Genomic DNA, 26,054 nt, shown 5'->3' with positions numbered 1-26,054 from the left:
GTATGTTTAAAGTTAGCTTATGTCAAGACACTGCACTTTCACAATTATTTTTCTTCTCTCTGCATCTGAACACTGTTGGGATATGACCTTCTTTAAAAAGCAGATCTTGAATCAACATTCAGAAAATAGCATGCAATATGCATTCAAGTCAGTTTTAAGGTGAAACTTTGAGTCAACTAATTAAAAAAAAAACCAAACAAACAATTCCTTCACCTTACTGTAGCCAAAAACCTTCTCCAGGTAATTCCTCCAACTCTAAAGGTAAATGGCTTCAGTGAGTAAACAAAGTTTACACTTCAAACTACTCGTGTTCTTAGATAGAAACAGGTTAGTGATCAGATCCAGATTGGGTGCAACTCCAGTGACTTTGTATGGTTTCAAATACTTTGGTAAGAACAGTCACAGCAGTGATAAACAACAGCTATCTGTCCAAAACTAGAAGCTGATCAAGACTAAAGAAGAATTAACCAAACCTGGCTGTTGTAAAAAAACAAAACACAAAAAAACAAACCACAGCATTTCCATACAGCCCCAGTCTCCTTTGCACTTAAGCTTCTAAAGTAACGAAGATTTTTGATCAATCCTTACACATCATTTTCTCTTCTTAATAGGTTACATTACTCAGCCTGTACAAAAAATCCTCAAGCACATCCAAGAACTGCTACAGTTTTATTTAAATAAGGAACAGCTTTTAAGAAAATGTATCATAATTTAGACAAAGATATAACTGGTATGTTTTTAATCTTGAAATATGTACAATACAGCTATAACTTAAGGCTTTGTGCTTATTTTTAGAGTAGACTTAACAGAGAAAAATCTGCAGAATGGCAGATAGAGAAGAAAAAGGGAAGGAAGAACACCAGAATATTTGTAACAGAAAGTAGGTTTTTTCTACCAAGAGCATGGCCCTGCTTCTCAATGAAGAAAAGCATCAATAATGAAAAAAAGTGAAGCTTAGTGAGTTTCCCAATGGATGTATAATGATCAGAACAGCAGGCAATACGGATAAATACATGTATCATGCCACACTCACACCAAGCCCACTTGCAAGCAAACGGCTCAGTTACATCTTCTTACCAAAGGTGAATAAAGACAGACATGAAGGAATGCACATATTTGAATCCCAAGCTAGGATAAAGTTGTGCTTGCTTCAGTATAGGCAAGTGTATGCAAAGGAGGTTGTTCTTTTTCTTGATTTTCCAAAAACAGTTAAATTCAGTTTTTAACACCCTCAACAATCAAATTAAAAATGAGTGGAAAGGGTATGGAAAAATGCAGAAAGCAGGAGCCAGAAGGAAGCAGTAGTCTGCCAAGCCAGTTATTTGCCTAAGCTCTTGTTTTCCCCAACACTTCCCCCCCCCCCCCCCCCCCCAAATATATTGACTGGGGAAAAACACTAAACAAACAATGGCCAGCATCACTGCTGGAAGACTGGTGTCTTCTATGGAGTTTGACTGCAGTGGTGCTCATGTTCCTTTAAGCTGCTGTTTGAGCGACATTGCTATGGAAACAGACCTGTAATGACCTGCAAGTTATCAGGACTCTTCTGTTTAGATTCTTTTCTTGAGTTTTTAACAAAGCCATTCACTGAACCTCAACTAATTCAAGGTTCTGTTTGGGGTTTTTTTTTGTGTGTGTGTTTTTTTTTTGTTTTTTTTTTTTGTTTTGTTTTTTTTTTAGTTTTTAGTTTTTATGTGTATTTTTAAAATAAATTACCCCATCCCCTGCAAAAGTTTCTCTCCCCTACTAATGCCAACTGACAAGTTTTGTTTGTTACATCTTTACAGTTCCTAGCTCAAAACATTATGGCTCTATTTATTGCTAGACTCTATAATATATTTTTGCCTCTTGTCCCTCCTAGTGACATACTAATCAATGAAAATTCAATTCATTCAACAGCAACGTTCCCATTTTGCTTTTAGCTGCTAGGAATCTGTCTGCATCTACATCAGATGTGCCTGTACATTCTCTCAGGAGAATTCTTAGACTGAAAGTATAAAGGGTTACATCCCTGTAATACCAATAGTTTATCTTTTCCAGATGCACACAGAATCCCAATATCTTGTGTTTACAAATTCCAAATATTAGAATACTTTTGTAGAACAGAGAACAAAAGAGGAACTGTGAAGCTTCAGGGTCACTTTATTTAAATGAAGGAAGACAAACTCAGGTTTGCCCTTACTGCACTCAGCTCTGTAGTACAGACAAGAGGCATAATAGTGCTTCTGCAAACTAGGAAATTGCTATAGCCTCTGCAGTAGTAACCAAAGCACTTGCTATAATATTCCACCTAATTAGATACAAGCCAAACATTATTTGGCCTGAGAGTTCTCATAATATCGCAATTTAAAGCAAGGTTAGTAGAGCCATCCTACGTAGGTGTGTGGAGGAGGAAGAGGCTTATCAGCTTGCATGGGAGTTATAAAACAGTTTTATTTTATTAGTTTGCTACCTTTGATCTTCTGGATTGGCTGAGGAAGCAGAAGATAGGGTGACATCATGTCCCAAGCCACACTGTGGCTATCGGAGATTTGGTATAAATATCAAGGCAATTGCGATCAGCTATCCAAACAAGCTTCACAGCTAAGAAATAATCAAAGTCTTCATTTGACTTACAGCGGTACAAATCAACTGCATGTATTTTGACATTTTAAAAAGTAAACCAGGAACAAAGCACAGAACACAAAAATCCCATTTCTTTTAACTATATTATTTCTGGACTTCCATTAAACAAGCTGATGGAGCAGCACAACTCACAAGCAATTCTCACCAGGTTTCAGTTCCTATTCAGCACAGAAAAAGAGCTCTTCAAAATCCCGCAACAAAATACTTCATTTCTTTCGTACTGCCACTACTGCAAGCCTAGCTTCCCATACTCTTATCATAATGCAGCACCTAGTAATTTCTGTGAGGTACAAAACATAACAGGCAGATATAATCAGCACTAAGGGATATTCTTCCCAATCCTTACATAACTTATTTTAGCTTGCTGAGAAGCAAGTTTGAGATACAGCCAAGGAAAGACCCGTATACCTAAACAAATCTTAGACATGCTTCAAATCCTTCAATCCAAGAAGCTAATCGAGTTCACATCTAATTCCATACATCTGACCATGAGATAGCAGCCTTCTTCCCTATTTCCACACCAATCAAGAACCTTCAGTTCTGTTTCAGCCCAAATCCAAGAGAAATATGGCAGAACAGGTAAGCTTGCTAAATATCCTAAATACAACCTTGCCTCCCCAGAGAGCCATGGAAAAAGCAAAACATTTTTCAGAGAGCTCCTCAGATTCTTACATGTTAAATCCCACTAACATTCAAGACAAAGTAGCTATTTCTGACAAATACTGCCTACCCAATGCAGGTAGAGGAAAATAGGTTTGTTGGGAATTTCATCCCTAGTACACAAACGTGGGGTTTTTTATTATTTATTTTTAGGAACTACCAGATTCAGCATAAAATGGAGTGTTTTGCTTTTTCTCCAATCCCCTGCATTCTCAAATAAATTATTCTTCGTAAATCATCTCTGGCAGCTACTACTGGAAAGCACAGCACTAACAGCAGAACAGCAAGGTTCTAGACAATAGCAAGCAAGGATTTACTCAATTGCAACAGCCATGGGCACAGAAATAAAGGAAAGAAGTTGCTCACCTTTGGAAGGACTGAGGTACACAAGGATCTCCACTAAGATACCCTCACCTCCACTGCCAACCCTTAAATGAACTCTGGAAAGAAGTGGATCCTGGCTCCTCCCCTTCCACTCATTCAGCTGCATTGCATGCACCTGAGCTCCCCTGGGCTGGCCCTGCCTTCTCACCAGGTGCTCAATCACTGCTTCAAGCTGTGACTTAGCATTTCCACTACACTACTCCACAGTATTATTTCTTGCCATCATAAATAATAAAGGTACTGCTAACTTTCAGAGACTTAAAAGTTGGGATATAATATGAAATCCTAGCATGCCAACTTAGTTTATTGGCCCCAGAAATCATTTGCTGAGTAGCACAGGGCACTTCCAGGAGCCTTACACATAAGGCTATCAGTGCCTTCAATCTCCTTTTGCTCAGATGGCAAAGAAGCAGAGCAAGCAGTCAGGTGTGTGTCGGGACTGAAGCAGTCCTACATCCAAACGTGCATTCTTGCAGCCAAACTGGGTTAACTTGCCTGCGTAAGTATGCTACTGCTTCATTTTGTTTTTCACTCATATTTCTTTCCTAGTACTCACAGATGGATTTTAGCTCCACTTTAGTCCCACACACTTTTCATAGATTGCAAACAAACAAACAAAAATATGTAAAACAATTCTAAGCAGCAAAAGACTGAGATAACCAAGCACACAAAAATCACAGGTACAAAATAAACAGTGAATTTATTTAGGTTAGAAATCAAAAGAATCTTCACGTGTATGGCAAAAAAAGCAACTTCCAACCACAGAAAGAAGCTTAACTCCACTTAAAGACCAAAGTACAAAGAGGTTGTATGACAAAGCCACTGAAAAAAAGGCTAGACAGGTGTTTCTGCACCACTGAGTCTCATTCCTTGCAACAACAGGACTAGAACTGGATATACCTCTGTGCATCATGTTATCCTTTCATTATGTTGTATGTTTTCCTCTGAAATTACTGGAAGTTGTGCCTATATTTCTGAGGGCAGATCTGAGCAATCTGCCTCCAGACTCACTTCACTGAATAAACTTCCCTTCCTCCCTCTGCCCACAGCTTCAAGAATTAAGCCAGGAACATGAATATCTATTTCAGATTTCCTTGGTTTTAGAAAACTAAGCCAAGATGCTCCCCTCTCCTGTCCAAACGTCTATAGCAATTAATCTATTTCCAAGACGTTTTTTCTCCTGTGGAAGACACTAGCCAATGACATTGATGTATATTTGTTCTAGTTTGGGTTACAAAGTAGAATTAGTATGGAGAGAAAAACTTTGTTGCTTCTGTACTCTTCAAGCTGCTGTTGGTCCTCGGAAGACAAGTGAAGTGGTGAAATGAACTTGGAACACTGTTTTCCTTGAGAGCTTTCTCACAGAAGGCTTTAGTGATCCTTCCACTACAGACTGCTCACCAGAGAGTTGTCATTAATTACGGCATGGGAACATTTGGCCAGATGCACCCCAGTCACAAATTACACATTAGAGATTTAGTTTAGAACCATGGCACAATGAGTTGGCTTTCTCCTGTTGTGTCTGGTATGTATCATTTCAAATTCCTACAGCATTTTTACTAGCTTGGCTGTAGATGGAAGCAGGTAGGACTCAGTAGTGAAGCTGAGGAAGGACAAGGCACAAACTGAAATTAGATGAAGTAGTTATGTGGGGCATTTCCACAACCGTTGGCCTCTTACTGCTACAGTGCACACTATCAACCTAAAGGACACATCAAATTTAAATCCACTATTAAATCTGTGCCTAAATGGAAGTCTCAGTTTCATGGGCAAGAAGAAAATTAATTTGGTGATTAAGAGAAAAACAGAGTTAAAGCCTTATTGGCACAAGAAAGTAGAGAACCAGCCGCCAGTTGTCTTGGAATGAGGAGGCACATTGCAATAAGAACCACATTTTCTCTTAGAAATCTCAGCCTCAGAAAACATTACGAGCAAGTTCTCTCTAACATCATGGATTTATAGCATGGTCTGGCTCTGAACCACTGCAATTTCAGAGCTTCCTTACAACAAAAACTGTTATTAAAGTTTGAAACACTAGACAAGACTTTTTGTCCTGTAGCAGTTTATCATCTCCCTCTCTTCTAGTGCTAAAATTCCAACAGTGCAATGGTCTCCCTGGCTCATATGTTAAAACGTGTGCAGTACCCTTTCCAAGCGACAGAATTCACCTTTCAAAAAAACACTTTCTGTGCAAACCATGAGGGGCACACTTGGTCCCGTGGTCAGAAAAATGTATCATTTCATTCCATCTTCATCTCTTCTCTCATCAAGAGATCAACAGATAAGAAAGGAGGAAAGCAATTGTGCCCAGAAGTGTTCTTAGATAGGATCAAATATTTATGTGTACAGAGTGTGAAATAATAATGCAGTGAAGGTGGAAGGGCAAAAATATCTAAGGAATTTTCCATCTTACTCCATATATATTACAATGCATCAAACATATGGACACTATTTTTTGCACAGAATACAATTCATCTAGGTATACTTAAACTAATTTTGAAATGAATTAGTGATGGTGAAGCAGCACAGCCTGCAAATCCAACAACAACAACAACAAACACTTGTAAGCTAATTTTCAGTGTATTAGGATAGGGACTTCCCACCGAATCCTGCTCCCCTCCTTTCTTAGAAGGGCAGCAATATACTAGGAGTGAAAGAACTCAGCTCCAAAGGAGGAAGTGAACTGTGATATTCCCAGTCTTCCATCTGATTCTTCTGCCCAACAAGTCTTCACTTTATATACGGTGTGTGAAAAAAGTCTCCTTTTTTAGGAAGAGGAAATTAGAAGTTAATCTGTGCTTTAACAATATAAATAAGAAACTGCTTCACAAACCACTTCAGCCTCATGACGTAAATGGAACCAGCTGTACATGCAGCCATCGTACAAACAAAACAGTGTTGTCACTAAAAAGAAGCAATTTCTTGGCAACACAAAGAAGTGAATAGGACACTACACTGGTGTCAATAATTTTAGGAAGAAAGATCAGACATTCTGTCCTTCATTCTGACCCACTGCATACTGTAAGCAATTAAATTCAGCTCTCTCACACCTATATCGAAACTAATATTTGCTACCTGGGTGAAGCACAAAATACAGAAAGACATTTTCTGAACACTTATGTCTGAACAATTTCTAACAGCTGTGCATTGACCGACTCAAATCTCTGAATTAAGTCCTGTGAAATCCAGTATTTGCCCCAAGAAACATGTCTGGGATTATCCTATAGATTCCACATGCACTGGATACGTGTAGCTTCAAAAGACAGCTCCCTGCTGACTGAAGGAGAAGCAGGTATTATGGAGCTTTTAAGTCTCTGGTAGCAATATAAATATCATATCCTTTTACTGTATTACTCTATAGACTCCAATAAATCTACAGAATTCAGCTTACCACAAGGCTACTGTTTTTCAGAGAGACTGACCCACTGACTGGTATTTATTTGCTGAGACAAGCTCCATAAAAATAGAGAGAAATCCATACTATTCCCCCTCACAACCACAAAGATGACAACTTGTTGCCAATCTGCCTGCCAGGAAACCAGCTGGAAACAATATCACTACCACAATCTATAGGCATCCCTCCAATGCACTAATCCAATCATGGTTCAATAACTGCCAGCATCACTGAGACCTGGAAAGGAGGCTGTGGTAAGAAGGCGCAGTCAAGATCAATCCCCAGGGCCTAGTTAGTTCTTCCTCTCCTTTGTTTTCTTCCTATTTTTCCTTTAGAAAACATCCAGGATTAGAATTTTTCTTCCAGAGTCTGGGTCAAAATTTGGCAATTTAGAGAAATTCAAAGTGCAGGCAAGGCCTTCCAGTTTATTTGACGCACACTCACATAATGGAAAATGTCACTGCCTCATTGAAGCACAAAGTCCTCTCATGCATGAGACAGAAAAAGCACAAGATTCTGCCTTGAGACTGGAGTTATCCCAGATAATCCCTTAAAAAGGCATAGAAACAGTTTGATAATTAAATGGGCCATGAAAGTAATCAGTAAATTGAAAATGAGAGATATTAAAAAATATATGATTACATATATATTTATGATAACAACAACAACAAAGTTCATTTTATGATGGTTATAAGGTTTCTTACCACACAAGGGAGAGGGGGAGACTATTAATTTCAGGATTTAAAGTTATCTTGAAGAAAGGCATAAGATTCAGGGTCTGGAAACAAGGTGCAGAAATTGAATTTGGAGTGTTCTTTTCTTCTAAAGGTAACAAATCAGAAGGGAATAAAGAAGTGTAGTGTTTGATTGCATATCATTTTGATCCCTTATCTTTTTCTCCCAAATAAATTACAGGTGTTTTGTGGAGGATATGTTTTAACAATAGAAGTTAGTTAGCATGTTGTGAGACCAATGAATAGACTGTGGCTCCCAAAAAGCAAGGAGTCAGAGCAGGGAAGCAAAGAGATAACGAAGATGCAATTTGTATCAGCTCAGTACGTTTCTACACTAAAAAATTTAAAAGAGAAAAAGTCACCACACTGGAAGGAAGCTGTTCATTATCTTGGTCAAAGTTTTGGGGAGTAATGACAACGTCTTCCTCAGTGTTTGCACAGCAGCTAGCTGTGTAACACAACTCAGAGTTAATCTCTGTACTACGTAACTGTAGAATGCAAAAGGGAACAGCAGTCCCTGCTGTGAAATGAAGTTATCCAGAAGTGTTCAAATAACTGCATCGCGTCCTGACACTGAACCTTAAGTCTGGTTTTGTTTTCCGAAGTTGAGATACAATATTTGTCAAACAGTTCACTAAAGCTTTGTATTTTCCTAGCAAGCTCCTTTCCTCCCCCTCTGGGGAACAGGGAGCCCATGTAAAGGGTTTCAAGAGTAATTTAAAAATCTTATCTATTTTTCAAGGTACAAAACTCAAATGGTAACTAGTAATAGCTTCATGCTCAGTGTGCGAGCTCCTAATGTCTTCCTGCTCTGCAAGTGAGGTGGAAGAGCTATAGATAATAAGGAGTCAGAGTTTTAACTCTGAAAATCATTTTTACATTGAATGTGTTTGAATTGAATTGAATTTTTTTCTTGTGAAAAAAAAAAAAAACCTAAATTTTTATCACTTTTTACGCTAACTAATCCAATTCACCTGACAGAATTAATATTATTGCAAGCCCAGGGCAAAATTTAGAGATTCACAGAGAGCTAAGCTCAAAACTGACTGAAAAGTATATTCCACATTACAATATACTAGTTGCAGAAATTCTGTGTATGAAGCATACATTTTAAAGGTAAGAACCTCAGATTTTGTTAAGAGTTGAACATTCATGTGTGCAGGCTAGCATTTAAAATTAATGTGTCTGCTTGTCCCACCCCCTCAGCACATTAAGGTAAATTTAGTCTAAGCCTATTAAACATAATGCCTCTCACAGGTGTACGTCTCACTGAGGTACATTTATACAACAAACTCCTAACTCAGTTTTACCTAGAGTAAAAGACTTTGGATTCAGCCAGAGACTTGAAAGATTCCCCTTGCTTACCTTTGTTTTCAGGTCTTAAAAAAATCCTTTTGAGCTCTTTCATCTTTACTTCTCTGTAAAGTGTTTTGAAATCTAGTGATGAAAGTGACAAGAACTATGTATTTGACCATAGCATTGGAAAAACATTCTAGTAGAAATCCTGTAAATAATCCGCATAAAGGAAGGTAGCTCACAGATAGAAAAAATGTAAATGAATTTGTTGTGGAAAACAGCCTAAATATCAGAGTAGCAAAGTTTGGCCAAGTTAGCTATATAAACACACCAGTCTTATTATAAAATAAAAGGTGCTGTCTAAATAACAAGCAAAATCCTTCTGAAGCCTAGTACTAAGAAGAAATGCATAAGCAAAAAACTCCACAGAAGCCAGTGGTTACACTGAACTTTCATTTGATGAGACATCATTCACGAGAGTGGCTTCACCAGACACAGAACTGCAAGAAGTCTTCTATGTCATGAAATCCAGTTCCTCCTTATGATAAACAACTGTTTCACTTAACGTCATTTCCCTTGCACATATTTCAGTGAAACAATGCAGGTTTTCGCCACAGATGTGATTCCAGTCAGCTTTAATGAAGAAACTGCTCTGGATAATTTCTTTTCTTTTTTTCCCCCCAGTAACTTCTAAAGTACACAACTCTTCTTTATTATTTAGTTGCTCACGTGATGTGAAACTCCTGCAACTCATCAGCAGTCATCTCAACACATCAGTGCCCAAGGCTCACACAGGGACAGCACGCACGTTTTCAGAAACATTCTGGCACAGGTAGGCATGGAGTAGGCTTCAATCCAAGGCCTTCAGCAGAGACATACAGCTAGATTTGAAGGAAAATTGGTCCAGCACACATGGGTTAAGTAAAGACTCAAACAGACAAGCTCTGCAGATTTAGGTGAGACTATTTATAGAATACAAAGTGACTGAAATAGCACAGGACTGGACATGGTCCAGAAAAAAACGCACCCAGTGCAAAGAGAATGCAGTACTAGACTATTCATCTGCCTAAGTGCTATGGGTTAATATTAGCTATAACTTGCTAAGCAGTATTAATCAACAATAATTTGTTTGCACATCTTGCAATGCTGGAATGCACCAGTGAGAGTAGCTCTTCAAAGTGCATCTGTAGAGAATAAACTTTTTTCTGTATGGCTCCTTGAAATGCATGCACATGCTTTGTGGAAGAAGGATGATCTTCCAGTAACTGCACAGAAGTTAATATAAACACACTTCAGCTCTTGTAAAAGCGTCAACAGAATCCTCTCATATAAACTCAGAATATCCTCCTTCACATTTTTTCTCTGTCTGAAAAATTTACAGAACAAGGTTACCCTCTTCCTGGATGTTGTAAGAGCAGGAGTTTTGAATTTTATGAAAACCTGGGCCAAAATGTGTATAAATATGAAGACTTAATCATCACTGTGTATATGCAAAAGGAAATATGTAGTTTCATTGGTTCCCAAAACTTCTCCGTGCCTCTCAAGTTTAATACATTACTTCCACAGTGTTACAGTGCTAATAGCTGTCATCTATTACCATCACAAGAACTTACAGAAATCCTCATTCTTTGCCCATTTGATTGGTAATGCAGTATCAGTCAATATTTTAGAAGCATAAACAGTCTTCCAGTGGAAAAGACACTTCTGAGGATCTGAAACAATCTGAAGCACAGGAAGCTGTAAAGATCACCTGCTAGGGCATACAGTGAATGGTGCTGCTCACCAGACTAGCAGTAAGGTAATCTACTTTAAGAAATTGAACTAAGCAATAATGTAGCAATCAAGAAAAAAAATTACTAAAAAGGAGCAGTCTAAAAAGAAGCTTCAGGGAGAGTTATGACAGCACTGCAGGGAAAGGGTCATCTCTTGGAAAATGGATCACTTCCGTAAAAACCAGGGAAGACCATCAAACATGGCAAGTCTAATGTAAGCAGGAAATTAAGGTGGCTAAGAAAAAAAAAAGAAATGAAGATCACAGTTTTTGTAAACAGATTTTTAAATACATCAGCATTAGGAAACTGGCTAGGAAGCTGGTGGAACCTCAAGATAATAAATGTGTACAAGGGCAGGTGGGACTGTAGTGGAGAATCACAGTGACTTCTTCAGTTCAGTTTTCACAACTGAAACCTTTGGGGATATTTCCATAGCCACTACACTCTTTATAGAAAGTCAGGCTGAGGAGATAAGTCAATCTGAAATAAATTCAGGAAATGCTAGAACAAACAAGGAACTTAGATGTTAATAAGTCACCAAGAGAGAACAACATTCTCACATGTTCTGAAAAAACTCCAATGTGAACTTGCAGAACCACTAGCCAAGGTGAGCAAGACAGCATCACTGAGTGCCTGTGTGCTGGAGGACTCAGGGTCCTGCCTGTGTAACTCTCAAGTACAGGAAGCCCAGCAGAATGAATCCTGGGAAGTACATGCTGTTGAATCCAACCTCATTCATAGGAAAGGTGAACACTTTAGAAAGAATAAGAAAACAAAGAATAGAACTTAACAGACTTCACAGAGGAATCAGCAGTGGAAACTCTGAGATCAGTGCAGGGGCTGGTGTTATTCAGCATCTTTATCAATGTTCAAAACTAACTGACTGGGCAAAAAGTTTGCAGGTAGGCTTTAGTGTAGATAAGTTTCTGATAACTCATCTAAACAGTATCAGCTTTGACTGCTCCTGCTCAGAAGCTGTAGACACCTCTTGCTGTTCTCTAAAGTCATTGGCTTAGTGTTCATCAGAAGTAAGAAAAAAAAAAAGCTAAAGCATAGGGCATCAGAAGGGCAGAGAGCAAGGTGGATAGCATCTTTACGCCATTATACACAATCCAAGAGCTCTCACATCTTAAGTACTCACCTGCTCTCCACATACAAAGAAAGACACTGTGGTATTGGAGGAGAACTGGAAAAGGTGAGCAGTGGGAATGTAGATAACACTTTACACAAAGACACTAAAAAGGCCAGTAATCTTCACTTCGGAGGAGGAGTAAACTGAGGGTGGATATGACTAGGCATAAAAACAAACACATGAACTGCTGAAAGCAGAAGAGTAATTTGCCAAATCTCACAACACTAAAATGAGGCTGTACTTACTGAAGATTGAAGTAAACCCATTTAGATAGAAAATACTTGTTAACACAGTAGGTTACATACTTCTGGAACTTATTTTCACAGGAACCTGTGAAGGCAATGGATGTCCATATGTTTCAAAAGGGATTAAACATGCTCCTGGACAACAGGACCATAAATGGATAGTTAAAGGATTAAATGAGTGCATAAGCTCCAGTATTCTTAACACAAGAACTGTAGGAGCTGAGGAGTTAGAGAGGAAAGTTGAATTTAAGAAGTAGCTGTTTTAAGAATCTCCAACTAACTTCTCAGGCACAATGCTGGGCTAACTGAAACTCTGAGTCAGTTTTAATGTTATTCATCTTTTGGGTAGACTCAACATTGCTCCCTTGCAGCACCTCATCCTGAGGATGAGCAATGGTCAGTTTTCACCGGGGCTTCAGAATTTGGCCTCTAGCCACTGTGAGAACCATATTGCATGGCTTAACACAGAAGTATAATGTCAGATATCTGCTCTCTTCCAACACATTGATCCCTATCTCTTTGAATGTGATGATAATTATCCATTAAAAATGCTGTATGTATGTATATATATACACGTGTGTGTGTATATGTATGAGTGGTGCAACCCAGACTATGCAGCTTCTGAATCCATTTTATTATTTTATCTGTATTATAATCCTAGCAAAGCAGCAAGTAGATAGAAAACAGGCATATACATTACTTCTCATGGCAAATAGCAGGGCAGGAACAGACAAGAATCACAAAGAATGGGAAATAAAACAAATTGGGCTTGAAGTGCCACAGCATTTATTTAAATGCCCTTTGCACAAAAGCACCTTTTATATCTATACACACAGTACAGACATCCACAAAAAGTTGTACTTACCCAGGTAAAACATCTTAATTTAATTTTTAATTAACCACAAACACTTTCTTTTTAGATTCATCCTGAAACGAATACCATCTTTGAAGGCAGTAAGCTATTTATGCCTCATAAAAAAATTTAATCAGTAAAGCTGTATTTCCTGTCTGGTAAGTGAAACACAAGGACAGAGGGAAGAAAAACCTCACAAGAAGTGCAATTACAGCAAGCTTGTCTTCAAGACAATAAAGTCTTTGTTTTTAGGTTCAGTGCATTTCCTCATTATCTTTAACTCATACAGTTTTAAAAGAAAATATTTTTGTTTGATCCTCAGGGGAAAAAAATCTCTGTGTACTACACTGGTCAAATATTAGGAAGGTTTAACAAAGATACCTCTTGTGTCTGGTCTTGATACATTCTGTCTCAAAACCTTATGCTTGTAATAAAACCAGCTAGAAAGGAACAAACACTGGAAAGCTGCATAGAGAATGCATTCACCACAAAACAGATAACAAGCATGAAGGGACACGAACCACCATCAGCATTTTTCTCCACTATAATTTGGCAAGAAGTAGGATTACTACAGTGTAGAGTCGCTACAGTTCTCTACACCATCCATCTCTAATATGGTACCTCCCATACACACAGGATTCTGCAGAGAGCCCACACACTGATGAACAATCACACCAATTTCAAAGCAAGTTATCTGAGTTTTCAAGCAAGTTATATAGAGTTAATTAGGCAAAAATACGTATATAAATAAATCCGAGGAATGCTGTTTTGAGAAAGAGCAGAAAAATGTTCCTAGAGAGTACATCATAATGTCAATTACTAACACTTATTTATATATTTATGTTTTCTTCTGCCATTTCAGACAAAGCACAAAGGATAAAGTGATGAAGATAATGCAGTTAGAGGATACTGCATTAAGTCTAAGGTCAAGATCCCACATAGGAAAAGGTGAAGGGTCCATGTTATTTTACCTGGTTAATGACTTGAACATTCCTGGCTTTCTGTCCTTGCTGTGGAGACACAACATGAGTTGTTAACATGTACAGCCTCATTTTCTGGAAGTCAGAGTTGTTCAGCGAGGAAATGAGCTCCCACTTCTGCTCAGGATAACCAGGACTGCCAATTTGTTCTCCATACTTCAGAATCCCCAGCTATCGATCAGAAATGCCTTGGAGAAGGAATATAACTCCTGAATTGAAGATAAGAGCTAAACAGCCTGAGAGGACTGGATGGCTTACTGATCACCTGCGATGAACTAGATACTGGCAAAAGACGAGGTAAAATGAAGGAACAATGCTTCAACTAAGTTAGAATTCAAGTATTAATTTATCAGTGAGTAGCCCAGGTTGATTTCAGCTCATGACTTGAGCAAAACTCCCCATCAGTTGCAACAAAACTCCAACAGGTTGAAGCAGAGGCAAAATGGCGTCTTCTTCTGCACCCAGCCCAGGCCAGCCACGTCAGCAGGGCCAGACCAGCTCATGCCTCCTCACCTGCCCCTCAGCTCATGGGGTTGCCCTCAGTGGACACTCATGGACACCTTTTATTTGCCTCTCTCACACACAGCCCTTACCAGGCATGTGGCAGGGCAGAGGCCATGGCTGCTCCAAGCCGCTTCTGGATGGTTCTGGCGGGCTCTGGTGCCAGTGGGTCTGTGAGGAAAAGCCACGCCAGAGCACAGCTGTGGCGCCAAAATGGCTGCCAGTGCAAGGGTTGTCAGGCAGCGTTCACTCACAGAGGGCATGGAGTCTCCAGCTCTCCGCAGTGCTTCATACTGTATTGATGGGCAAATAATAACAAATAAAATGTATAATTTCCTGCTTCAAGCCTTTTTTTTTTTTTTTTTTTTTTTTTTTTTTTTCTGGCAATCCGGAGGTGGCTTGCAAATAATTCTCCATTAAGAAAGCAACACTGTTCATGCACATCCCTGACCAGTGCTGAGGGAATGGCAGAACACAAATCCTGTGGCTCCCTTGGGAACAGCAGCGGTTGGACATCAAAAACCAGCAGCCCTCCTCCATTCAAATGTGTTTGATTTGCTCATGAGGGCAGATATTTTCACAGCAACATGAAACATTTCTGCACTGAAGAGGAGGAGGCAAATGAGTAGGAAGAAGAAAGGGAAATGAAGAAGAAACAAAGCATCTTTCACCACTCCCCTGTCTGTGAGAAAGATGCACCCAGGCATGCACAGACACACAAGACAGGATCTCTTCCTGAAAACTGCCTGATGCGTGCTTGGCTGTTTGCTTGCCTCTTAATGATATGAGTTCAGTCAGCAGCAACTGCCTCCAGCTGGCTTCAAGTAATGCCACAACATTCCTCACAGCCACCCAAACCATTACTTTTCTATTTTCCACCATGTGGGGTCATCACACCCCCTCTGAAACTCTCAGAGGTGTGATACCACCGCAGGCATCCTCAGAGAGAGCCTGACAATGGTTTATTATGAGGCTTGTTGTAACTTCCTTTCAATATCCTTAAGGTCCAGTGATTTATAGAAGGGAGCCTTTTGTGTCTCTTGTCAGTTCCAGGAAGCTCCTGTCACTGGCATGGAGACTGCATATGGAAAAGAGCTGCTAAATAGACCGGTTAAAAGAAGATAGGCCCAGTCTCACCCCCACCTTACTGAAAACTGTGAATACTGCAGCTCTATTGAGGTCAGAGGGATTGCACCACACTGCGGCTGGGGGTGAGACACCCCTTCACCAGCTGCTACATTTCAAAGCCAGGGCTCCTTTGGCTATGGTCACACAGGCCCTGCAGGAGATACACCCCCAGAGCCACTGCATCCAGAACAGCAATGCTTCAAGGAAGGCAGCATGTACACAAGCAGATCCTAGTGATGTAACCCACAACTAAACTTAGACTGTGCAAAACAGAAAGAAAGGGTTTCTCACCCCCCAGAGCTGGCTGGATTTGAATTAGTGATATGGAGACCTAGCAACGTGTTTAGAAGAGAATTATTGAATTATTTATATAATATATTCCTGGTCTTCTACAAGAGGAACAGGAAGCTTATGACCTTAAAAAGGATGCAGAGGAGATAATGTAAGTAAAGCAAGCTTTTCTTTTTTTTTTTTTTTTCTTCACTCCTTCAAATTTCTCTCTCCTGTATGTTTTAAACAGTCTGCCAATCGCTCCTGTTCTGTCTTTTTGACACAGACAGTAGTGTAAGGCCATACAGACAGTGCGTCCCTGACCTGCACTTTGTGATTACTTCAGGAACATACCACATGAGGTGGTCAGTGATTTTTCTTTTTTAATATTACATTAATTCCAAATACATGACATAAAAGAAAAAACACCTTTACTCCAGTATTTAACAAACCACTTACATCATTGCAAGGAATTCACAGAATTACATACTTTTTTAATTACAAAAAGACCAACTTCACAAGAGCAAACAGTGCAGAAAACATGATTGCACAACTGCATTCCTTTTATAGTGTGTTATTGAAGTGAGCATCCTGTTATGTTTTGTGCTGCACATTTATGTAGTAATGCAGTTAATGAAACTGTGGCTGTCACTTCTTAGAAATGGGAAACCTCATATCCCTGTCCCATGCTGTTTATCTATCTGTTAATGTTTTGCATCACCAATTCATAGCACTGAAGAGAGCAGCGTCACCTTGAAATAAAATGCAACTTCTCGATCAAATGAGAAAGCTAATTATTGAAACAGAAAACTTGCAATACTGTTGGGCAGATAACAACAGCAAACACAAAATGGGGATCCTTTCACTGTTTGGGATATTTAAGAAAGGGACTAGGTCAGACCAAGAACCAACATATGCCTCTTGCCAGACACACAAATCCTGATCCTATTTGTGAGAGCATTTGCAACTTGCTCAGTCCTTGGTTCCCTCATTACAGACTCATCCCTTAATATTTTGGGGAGGTCTATGATGAGGATAGTAATTTTTGTTACTTGCCTGTTTTCCCACTGGAAGCTGGGTTACACTGAAGACAGTACATCCTTGGGGATGAAGCTACAGGTCTCATGGTCAGACTGACCTCCACTACACAGTTTTGGTATCATTCTGATCACATCCTTCTCTTCAAATATCAGATATCATACTGCTTTTCTGCAACTTGCAAGACAGCTGAAAACACCACAGAGAGCAGTATAAGGACAATACAGAGTGACAATCTTGATATATTGTGCTACAGTTATAAATTAATAGCAGTGGATGTGCTGAAATGGCGTGCAGTATCATATGCTTCCCTCAACCAGGAGGCCATGACTTCAGGCCACCCGTGCTATCTCAGCATTTCAGCTTCTCTTCTTTCTCCCATGGGCTGTATCTTCTACTGTTTAAATCCTTCCTAGGTGAAGCAAATAACTGAGAATCTTCCTCTGTGAGGATTCTGAATCCTGTGGCACATCGGCTGCATCACACTGGCCCTAAAATCTCATGCCTTTAGCATGAGAAATGTTGTCCATACAAACAGTACTTCAGGCTAAAGAATAAATATGCCATAAGCTGGACGTGTTTTTGGCAAGTGAGTAAGTTTAATCCAATTACAGCAGAGGTGATGAGGTCAAGCTGACTCTCAGCAAAGAATCACCGGCATGACAGTCCTCGGAACAAGACACTGAAGCTCGCTGGGTTGATTGAGAGAGCTGACACACTGTAATGAAATTCAGCAATGCTCAACTCATTATAACAAAGATAAGTGCCAAGAAACTGCTTTGTACCAGCAAGCAGAAGAGGAAAGGGATTCAGCAAGAACACACTTTGTAAAGCACACTGTAATCCTAAGCACTTAATTGCCTTTGGCAAGAGCTGCATCCCGTTGCTCTCTCAGAAGTCGTTTTATCTGCAACTCGATGCTCACAGCTACAGCAGTGAATGGAGTGGGGGAGGAGGAGGAACTGAAGAAATCGTGAGAGAACTACAGCTAACAGTCCTTGCTGAGTTACCCAAGAAAAATATATAAAATACCAGTATGTTCAAAGCCTAATCTGCACATCCATGACTCTGGAGAGCTCCCATAGCAGCAAATAAAGAACAACCTGCATCCAGGCTCACTAATCACCTACAGAAGAAGGGAAATATGTTGTGGAGTTGACACCTGTATTTATTTTTAGTGTTTATGTAGGAGTGGCCTTATTTTCAGACATTCCAAATGAATCCCTGTATGTCAAAGCAAACTTGCAAACAAAGTTAGAGCCAAAGTTTCTATTTCTTTTCCCTGTCTCTGCTTATAATGCAGCATTCACAAATATTTTACAATATATTAACCTCAACTCATTGTTCCCACATAAATAGAAGACTTGAAGGTAAATAATGCACAGAACCTCTTTAATTAAATACGGAGTTTGGGGGAGGAGTTTCTGCAGACCCTTTTAAATTTTAAAGCCTGCCAACTGGATGAACAAAAGGTAGATTAGGCTCACATGATAAATCCCAGTAAACCTGAAAAGCCTTTGTTAATAAGTCACTAAAGGAAATTTTTTTTTCTTAGAATTTCTGCTCACCAGAGGCAAGCGTTAAGATTATTCTAGTGTGTTTAGTTTCAAGCAGCATTAAAGGGGTATATGCCTCATGGAGCTCTAATCTCCTCATTTGTATAGAGCTCAATTCTCCTTTCATTCCTACTGAAGAAGAACTATTTCTAGCTTTTATATAGGGAGCAGCTGCTGAAACTTAGGAGGAAAAAAAACATTTATGAAATTAGTTAACTCCCAGGAAAATTAAAGTGGCATTCTAATCAGCTTTCTGTTCCCAGTCCTTTAACAACCACAGAGATTCAGGGGCATTTTCATCTCATTTTGGTATTTCTTTCATGTAGCAGGTTGCAAGTGATCCTTTCAAGTTTCCATTCATAAGTCAGTGTTCAGTAGCTTGTTCACAGAGTCAAATGACATGTTAGCTTGGCAATTAGAACACTCTTCTGTTTGAAGAGAAGCTTAATGTGGACATTAGTAGAGGAAAGACCTTGCTGTAGCGCATTCAACAGACCCATTACAACTGCTCAGCAAAGAGTCAGACTTTATCAAAATCCATACTGTCATCACAGACAATACAGATATTTATTAGAGGACAGCTTTAAACAAAAAAGTCTAGAATGTGTCTTGCCTGGATCTATCTGCTTTCACCAACAAATCCTCTTCAACACTATAAAGCACCATAATCATATCCCTTTTCTGTCATGCACTGCTAAAGTCTGAAAAGCACATGTAATCCTAATGTACATGTGGCCATCAGTGAGCGGGATTAAGGCAGCTGTGCAGTGCTTGCTAAGATCCTGTCTGCAACACTGGATGCCACTGTAGTGAAATGGATTGTAAATAAATAAAAAATAAGAAGCAGTGTCTGCTGCAGCAGGTGTAGCAATACCTTGCTGAAACAATCAGAGAAACAACAGCCTGCTTTCAGGTTAGAAATGGATAATATAGCTGCAAAGACAGCAGAGGATATTAACCAGCCATAGAAGAATTATTACCTTTGTTAACAACCTCCTAACTCATACCTATGGAGTCCAGTTATGGGAAACTATTGAGTAAAACGCTAAGCAGGGCAAAATCAAATGACTCTAGCATGTTTTAGTGTGAATTTGGCATGCTTTTATGAAAGAGATGAGACTTTTTGCCAAATCGGGATGAAATGGTCCAAGATCTCTTCCAGACTATGTTCAGGTCTGAACCCAGCCTTCCAACAGAGGAGTCCAACAACCACAGACTGTGGCTCTCAGTTCTCCAGAAGTCTAACCAGAAACTTCAGCCACGTCCCTCCATGGCTGTCCCAGTGAGAGCTCCCGAATAGACTTTCCAGATTTAGACATCCACAGCTTCAAGGCACAGCATTTGGAGCTGCTCTAAAACTCTATTTACAACTGCATTTTGTTTTAGGAGGGTTCTGAAAGTAATTTGTAACTGTTGGTTTGTAGTTTAATACAGTGTGTTTGGCCTGCATAAGGATATTGCTATCAATTTTGATTGACTGTAAAAATAGGACCATTGCCCAGAGAAAGCGCTAAGGATCTTAAAGGAGGAGGTAGGCAGAACAGAATAACAGATAAAAAAAACAGTGAAAAAATCACTCCGAAATTTGACTTAAGCCAAAGACAATATGTAATCATTGCTTATTTCAGACTTAATAGACTCACTTTCAGCATTACACAAGCAAACCCAAAGAGCTTCACTGATTTATTTCCTTCATCCTCCTTTGCACCACGTAGCAAAGCAATTGAAGTTACAGAGAGATGCTTGCAACAGCAGAGTATCAGATTTCTAACTTCCTTTGCAGCAACCTTTTAAGATTTTCCTACAAGACCAATAAAATTGGGTCAGTGATATTAACTAGTGTGAGCCTCCCACATTTATACCAAGTCCTAGATGAGATGGATGTTAAAGCAGGCGTTTTCTTTCTGTTCATGTCTCTCTGAGGTTAAATACTATTAACATATCACACACTGTATATGCTGCTGATCCTGCTGCTCCTTCTACAAGTGACAAAGTCACCCTAATTACTGCTGAAGTTAAAGCACTTGTCCTGGAGGGCTGCAATGCAAAGTGCTAAAGGATGAGAGCAATCTAGATATGAAAACAGTGAGAGCTACATAACAAAACTATAGTGCAGGTAGCTCCCATCCTGTGTCACTACGCAAGAATCGCATCATGAAGAGCCAGAAATGCTATGGATATATGCCAGGCAAAAATGAACTATTCGTGCCAATTGACAGTTATTAGTAAATATAAATCTGGTTTACAGACAGAAGGCTCCTGAACTGCACTCTTAGAACATAGATACAAGACCATCTCAGCAAAGTGAAGTTGCACAGGAAGACATATGCCACATTTGGCAAATAATAGTGCAAGTCATTAGGAAAAAATAAAGATGTGTGAAGGAAATAAGGGAGAGGGAGATAGTCCCTCTGTTTGGGATTTAAAATGCAAGAGGAGTGACTTGTTCCCTAAGAGCTTCACTGACAGAAATGGTATTTCCAGCACTCCTGTGACTGAGGGCATCATTCTGGAAAGTCTTAACAGGGAACACACCTTCTGTGTGTCGTGCAGCTCCTTGCTTGTCCTGCACAGGGCTCAGCACTTGGAAACACTCAGAAGTAGGATGTGTGGTTCAGCTATTAGCATTTATCCTTTCAGCCATTCCCTTTGTAGAGAGCATAACTGAGGATTCAAAACACTTTAGATTCAGCTTCGCAGCTCTGAGGAATTATCCTCATGGACTTGCTCTGCAGAAAGTTGGGCTAGGGCTAAAAATCGTCCTTAAGCTGAAAGGGAAGGGAAGGATTCTGCCTGTCTGTCCCTGACTTCCAGCCCCTGCCATGTCATTCCCTCCCGAGATGCAGGGAGCAGTGCCAGCCCAGTGTCCAGATGTGCACAGACAGGAAAGAAGATTACATGGCAAAGCATTCACTTTATTTTTAAAGCAAAGCAATCCCCAAAAGCCATTGCTCCAACGCGTGAAGGCAGCGTGCAGAGAAGTGATTTTACCTCCCACCCCCCACACCCCAAAGTTAATGATTTTAAGCATGTGTCTCCTTCTCGCATCCTTACATGTTACGTTTCAGCAGTGCCAACCAGCCTTTACCCTTAGCCGACACACCGAGTGAGCTGTGTGACACGGCACGGCTACTCTGCGAACAGCAGAAGTTCAAAACAACAACTCATTGGGTCTGAGCCACCAGACCTGGATGCTCAGCCGAGGAATTGCTGCGCGTTGCTCCACGCTCGTCTTTGAAAGGCTCTAAATTCAAACCCAAGAGCCGTCCTTCTCAACCTCGCCTAGAAACGCCCGTCCTTAGCACTCCTTTTCTACCTGCCCACGGAGCAACGTTAAAAAACTGCAACAAGTCACGCGTAAGAGATGACAAGCACTCCCAAGTACTCACCCCGCGGTCCGCTCGCTCTCGGCTCGGCGCACTCCGGGAGCGGAGCCAGAGGTGAGCGCCTCTCCCCTCCGCAGTCTCGCGGATGCTCCCGCAGGGGACGGCTCGGCAGCGGGTCCGACAGAGCTGCGGGGAACTCCCGCCTCCGACTCTCCAAGCCCGGCATGTGCCCGCAGCTCCGCCGCTGGGCTGGCTGCCTGCAGCCCCGTCCCTCCGGAGCGGCAGGTTCTCCTCCTCCTTCCCCGCCTCCTCCACCCCCGGGCGGCTTTCTCACCGGGATGCCTGGCACCCCCCGCCCCCCAAGGCTTCCCCCGGCGGCCCCGCACCGGCGGCTCTCCCCTCGTTCCCCACCTGCCGCCACCGGGGGAAATCCGGAGCCCGCGGGGGGGAAGCGGTGCCCGGCGGCGATACCGGCTGCGGTTCCGTGGTTCCCTTTAACTCCTTCCCTTCCCCGCCGGAGGGAAACCCAGAGCACCGGTGGGGAGCTGTAGAGGGATGAGGGTATGGCACGCGTAGGGAGGGGATCTGCTCTGATGCGTATGAAGGGCTGAATGGGACCTAAGAGGCGTGTCTGCAGGTGCGAGCTTATGGGTATGGATGGAATGTGGAGGGTTCTGTGCAGCCCATCACCCACTGCCCCATCCCTGCAGACTCTGCCTCCCCCACCTCATCCCAGGGCCTGACTCAGGCTGACGCACTGCCCTGGGATGTCCAGACCCAGGGGATTTAGTTTGATAAACCCGTTACCATTAATTGCGTTAAGTACTAAAGTAGTCTAGGAAGAAGAACAAACGAGAGATGGGAACAAACTGAAACCTCTTCCATTCCAAGGCTTTGGAACTGCTGGTTTGTAACAAGAGACCTCGAAGAGGAGGGACTGGAAAATCAGGAGCATGGAAAACTTAAAGCCTTTTTATTGTACAAACTCACAAAGATAGACATATAAAAAGCCAGGTTCCAGGGATAAAGCCTCTCCTTTCTGTTTTCTCACTTTCTTCTGGGCTGTCACTACAACGTTGCTAGGCACCATCAGTGTGGTTCCGAACTGCAAAGGAAAGGGGAAGGCACTGTCTGCAGAGGACTTGCCTCCTCCCCAGGCTCAGAAATGCCTCTAGGGGCAACGGAGCAAACCACAGGTTCTAATTCTTCCTCCCTACTCCATTTTCACCAACCAGCAGACATTTTGCAGAAACATGGACAAGATAAGCAAGCCCCAGCAAAGCTGCAATGACAGGAGCTTTGTATTCACAGAGACCTCAGTGTGATCCTGGGGTGACTTTTTCAGCCGTGATAGAGGATGTATGTGTCCTGCAACACGAGCAACAGGCTGCACAAGATGCTGCTTTCTCCTGATGCATCGTTGTCTTGCTGAGCACAGCCTCTGCAAAGTGAGAGCCTCTGCCATATGAATCTACAAAAAGCTACAGCTGTCCCTTTTTTACTCTTCCAGGTAGAGTAGAAGCTGAATGAATAAGGAAGAATTGCTGCTGCCTCGTCATGAGGAAGCTGTCTGCTTGCAGCAATGATTTTCTTACTCATAATGCCCTTAATTTGATCATCTCTTGAAAATATAAGATATGTTCACCATTATAAAGGCTCTGGGAGTCTATTTCAAAAAAGACATTTTCCTTGATCCAAGAACTGGATCATTGAAAGGAGACTTAAATAAAAGTGACTTTATTTCCAAAGGCTCTAATTACCCAGTGTACTAATGACACACAGCCAGACTGCTAGTCCAAGGCTTTTTTTTCCTCTTCACTGCGTGGTAGTGGCATATCTCACACTGTACATATGTTTCCCTTTAGTGCATGCAAATGCACGCACATCCCAAATGCACAAACTTCCCTGATCCCTGCTGAAGTGCACAACTGCCTATGCTCAGTTCTCTGTGGCAAATGGTAACACAGATACACAAACTCCAACGACCACACAGCCAGTCACATGAGCTGCTAGAAGAGAAGCATGTTACGAAATCATTTTCTTTCTGCAGATAATGACTACTTAGTACTAGAAGGAGTAAAGAGCATGAACCTCTACTACAAACTTTCAGAGCCTCACAAGTACTTGCTTTGACTTTTCCATGTCACAGCCAACCAAAATCTGTACTGGCAACATCTTTTGGGAAAGTTTCCTTTTGAGCATTTTTAATGTATGCTCTGAGAAGATGCTGCTCTGCACCATACTCCTGCTTTTCTCTGCAGATTTCTAGCCCAAGCTTCATAAAATCTTTTTCCTGTAAATGTGCTTGTGTCTTACAATTTAGGAATTGCTGCTCTAGACAATCTTGTAACAGCATCACCACCTCTGCTTTCAATTTAAAATGATTGCTCAGGCTTTAAACACTCACAGAGAACAAGGCCCAGTGTTGCCAGTGAACCCACATCTGCCTTCAGCTGGGAGGGAGGAGTAGGAGACTCTTGAATTGGGATGAAAGCCACTGAGCTCCATAAGAAGAACAGCCAGTGTCCCTGCTGGGTTTCAGGGATTGACTCATTCTCAGCAGAGCTCACATATTTCTGTGTGGCTTTTTTTTTTTTCCTTCCTATCTGTAATTTTTTAGCACAAGTTTGATGGGAAAGAATTGGGTGGCATTTCATCCTACTGAAAACCAGTATTGGATAATACTTGATATCCAGGCACAGCAACTCTCCAGCATCTTTGATGGTGCCTTCAGCTTCACAAAGAGCCACCTTTATAGGTTCTAATCCTAACTCAGATCAACCCCATAATAATGAATGTTCAGATACGACATTTAATGAATGCTGCTGGCTAGAATTATCCTGTACATTCTCAGCTGCCTGAGGTTTTGCCTTGTTTTGTTTTTTAATTGTAAACATTCCTCATGCAGCTGCTCCAGGGACATGTTTAGGAAGCAGCGGCTGGCTGCATTTAAAAGATTTTAACTCATCTTGACCTACATTTAGATTTCTGTAGCTCACAAGCCAGGACTGCAATCAGCAAAACCCTCAGAGAGCTTATAGAGCTTCTGTAGGGCAAAGCACAGGAAGTAAATGCAGGATGAAGTTACCCAGCTGAAGTGTTTGGAAAAGTGAGTTACTGAAGCTGAACTATAAGCTCAGATGATCATCAGGTGAGTAGGGACCAGAGATAGCCTCTCCTTCCTTTTGTCTTTGCTTTCTTCCTGATTCTTGCTTGCAATCATTCTGTAAATTCTTTTAGGCTCCTTTCAGCCACTTCAGAAGGGGCCTAAGTGCAGTCACAGCTTTATTCGTGCCTCCTTCTCATTCAAACTTCTGCTTCAGAAATTAAGTGTAACGGCTCTTCTTGATATGATCTCTTACTGTGCAGATAAACTGTTAGAATTGAAGATGCTGAGGAAGTAACTTTGTTGGGAAGGAACACATTCATCCATTTCCCAGAGCCAATTCTCTCTTTTCTCTTTCTGCAGGGTGTGAGCATCGTTTTAAAGAGCAACACAGCTTCTAGCTGCTTGAGAGTAAAAGATTATTTTCTAGACGCAGCAATATCTTCCCAAATCTGCAGGCAGACTCAATTACCTACCCCCACCTTCTAGCTGTTCATGTCCCTGTTCATGGCCTGATTGAACCAGGTGACCTTAAGGGGCCCGTCCAATTCCAGTGATTCAGTGATTCTATCCTGCTTGTGCCTTTGCTGACCATGTTCATAGAAAGCATTTAAACCTTTCAGCTCCGTGCCCCAGATACAGAGACAGAGCAGCTAGGAGAGAGAAAGCCAAAGGTCAGGCCCACCAGGTCAAGCACAATGTAGCACTAACACCAACATACGACATTTAGATCAGTGCTGGTTGGCTCAGCTTAGAAGCAGGAAAAATGAATTTGATCCATCAGCAAAACACCACAAAGCCAGTTTATGCCTACCTGGTAAAATATACGGGTACTTGACTCTGTCTGCTTTCCAGTTTGCTGGAAGAAGTCAACAGGGCTGTAAGCATTTTGGCCGTTGGGGAAAATTACAGATTTCGAAACTCAGCAGATGTTTTAGTGCCTTGTATTTAGAGGTCAGAGTAATGTATAAGCAAAGGCATAAAGAAGGAAGGGCTGGCAGTTTCAGTGATTTCAGTAGAAGCCGAAATGTAGAACTTGCGTTACAAACTGGTA

General features: G+C 41.1%; 1 protein-coding gene across 3 annotated transcripts in view; it reads right to left on the bottom strand.

Annotated features, from left to right (window-relative positions):
- MYLK (myosin light chain kinase) overlaps window positions 1–22,185 on the bottom strand; it is a 176,859-nt gene extending 154,674 nt beyond the window's left edge. The window contains exon 1 of one of the 3 annotated variants that reach the window (XM_048954167.1): window positions 21,958–22,185. In XM_048954167.1, the coding sequence (XP_048810124.1) occupies window positions 21,958–22,120 (163 nt within the window). In that variant the 5' untranslated portion in view covers window positions 22,121–22,185. Of the gene's footprint in view, window positions 1–3,651; window positions 3,715–21,957 lie in introns of those variants that run through there. The other 2 variants (XM_048954165.1, XM_048954166.1) reach the window with 2 other exon arrangements.
- Window positions 22,186–26,054: the final 3,869 nt, after the last annotated feature.

The sequence above is a fragment of the Lagopus muta genome, chromosome 8 (genome assembly GCF_023343835.1).
Source record: "Lagopus muta isolate bLagMut1 chromosome 8, bLagMut1 primary, whole genome shotgun sequence".
In the NCBI taxonomy this organism is placed as follows: domain Eukaryota; kingdom Metazoa; phylum Chordata; class Aves; order Galliformes; family Phasianidae; genus Lagopus; species Lagopus muta.
Note: the sequence above shows the minus strand (reverse complement) of the source record. Positions and strands in the feature narration are given on the sequence as shown.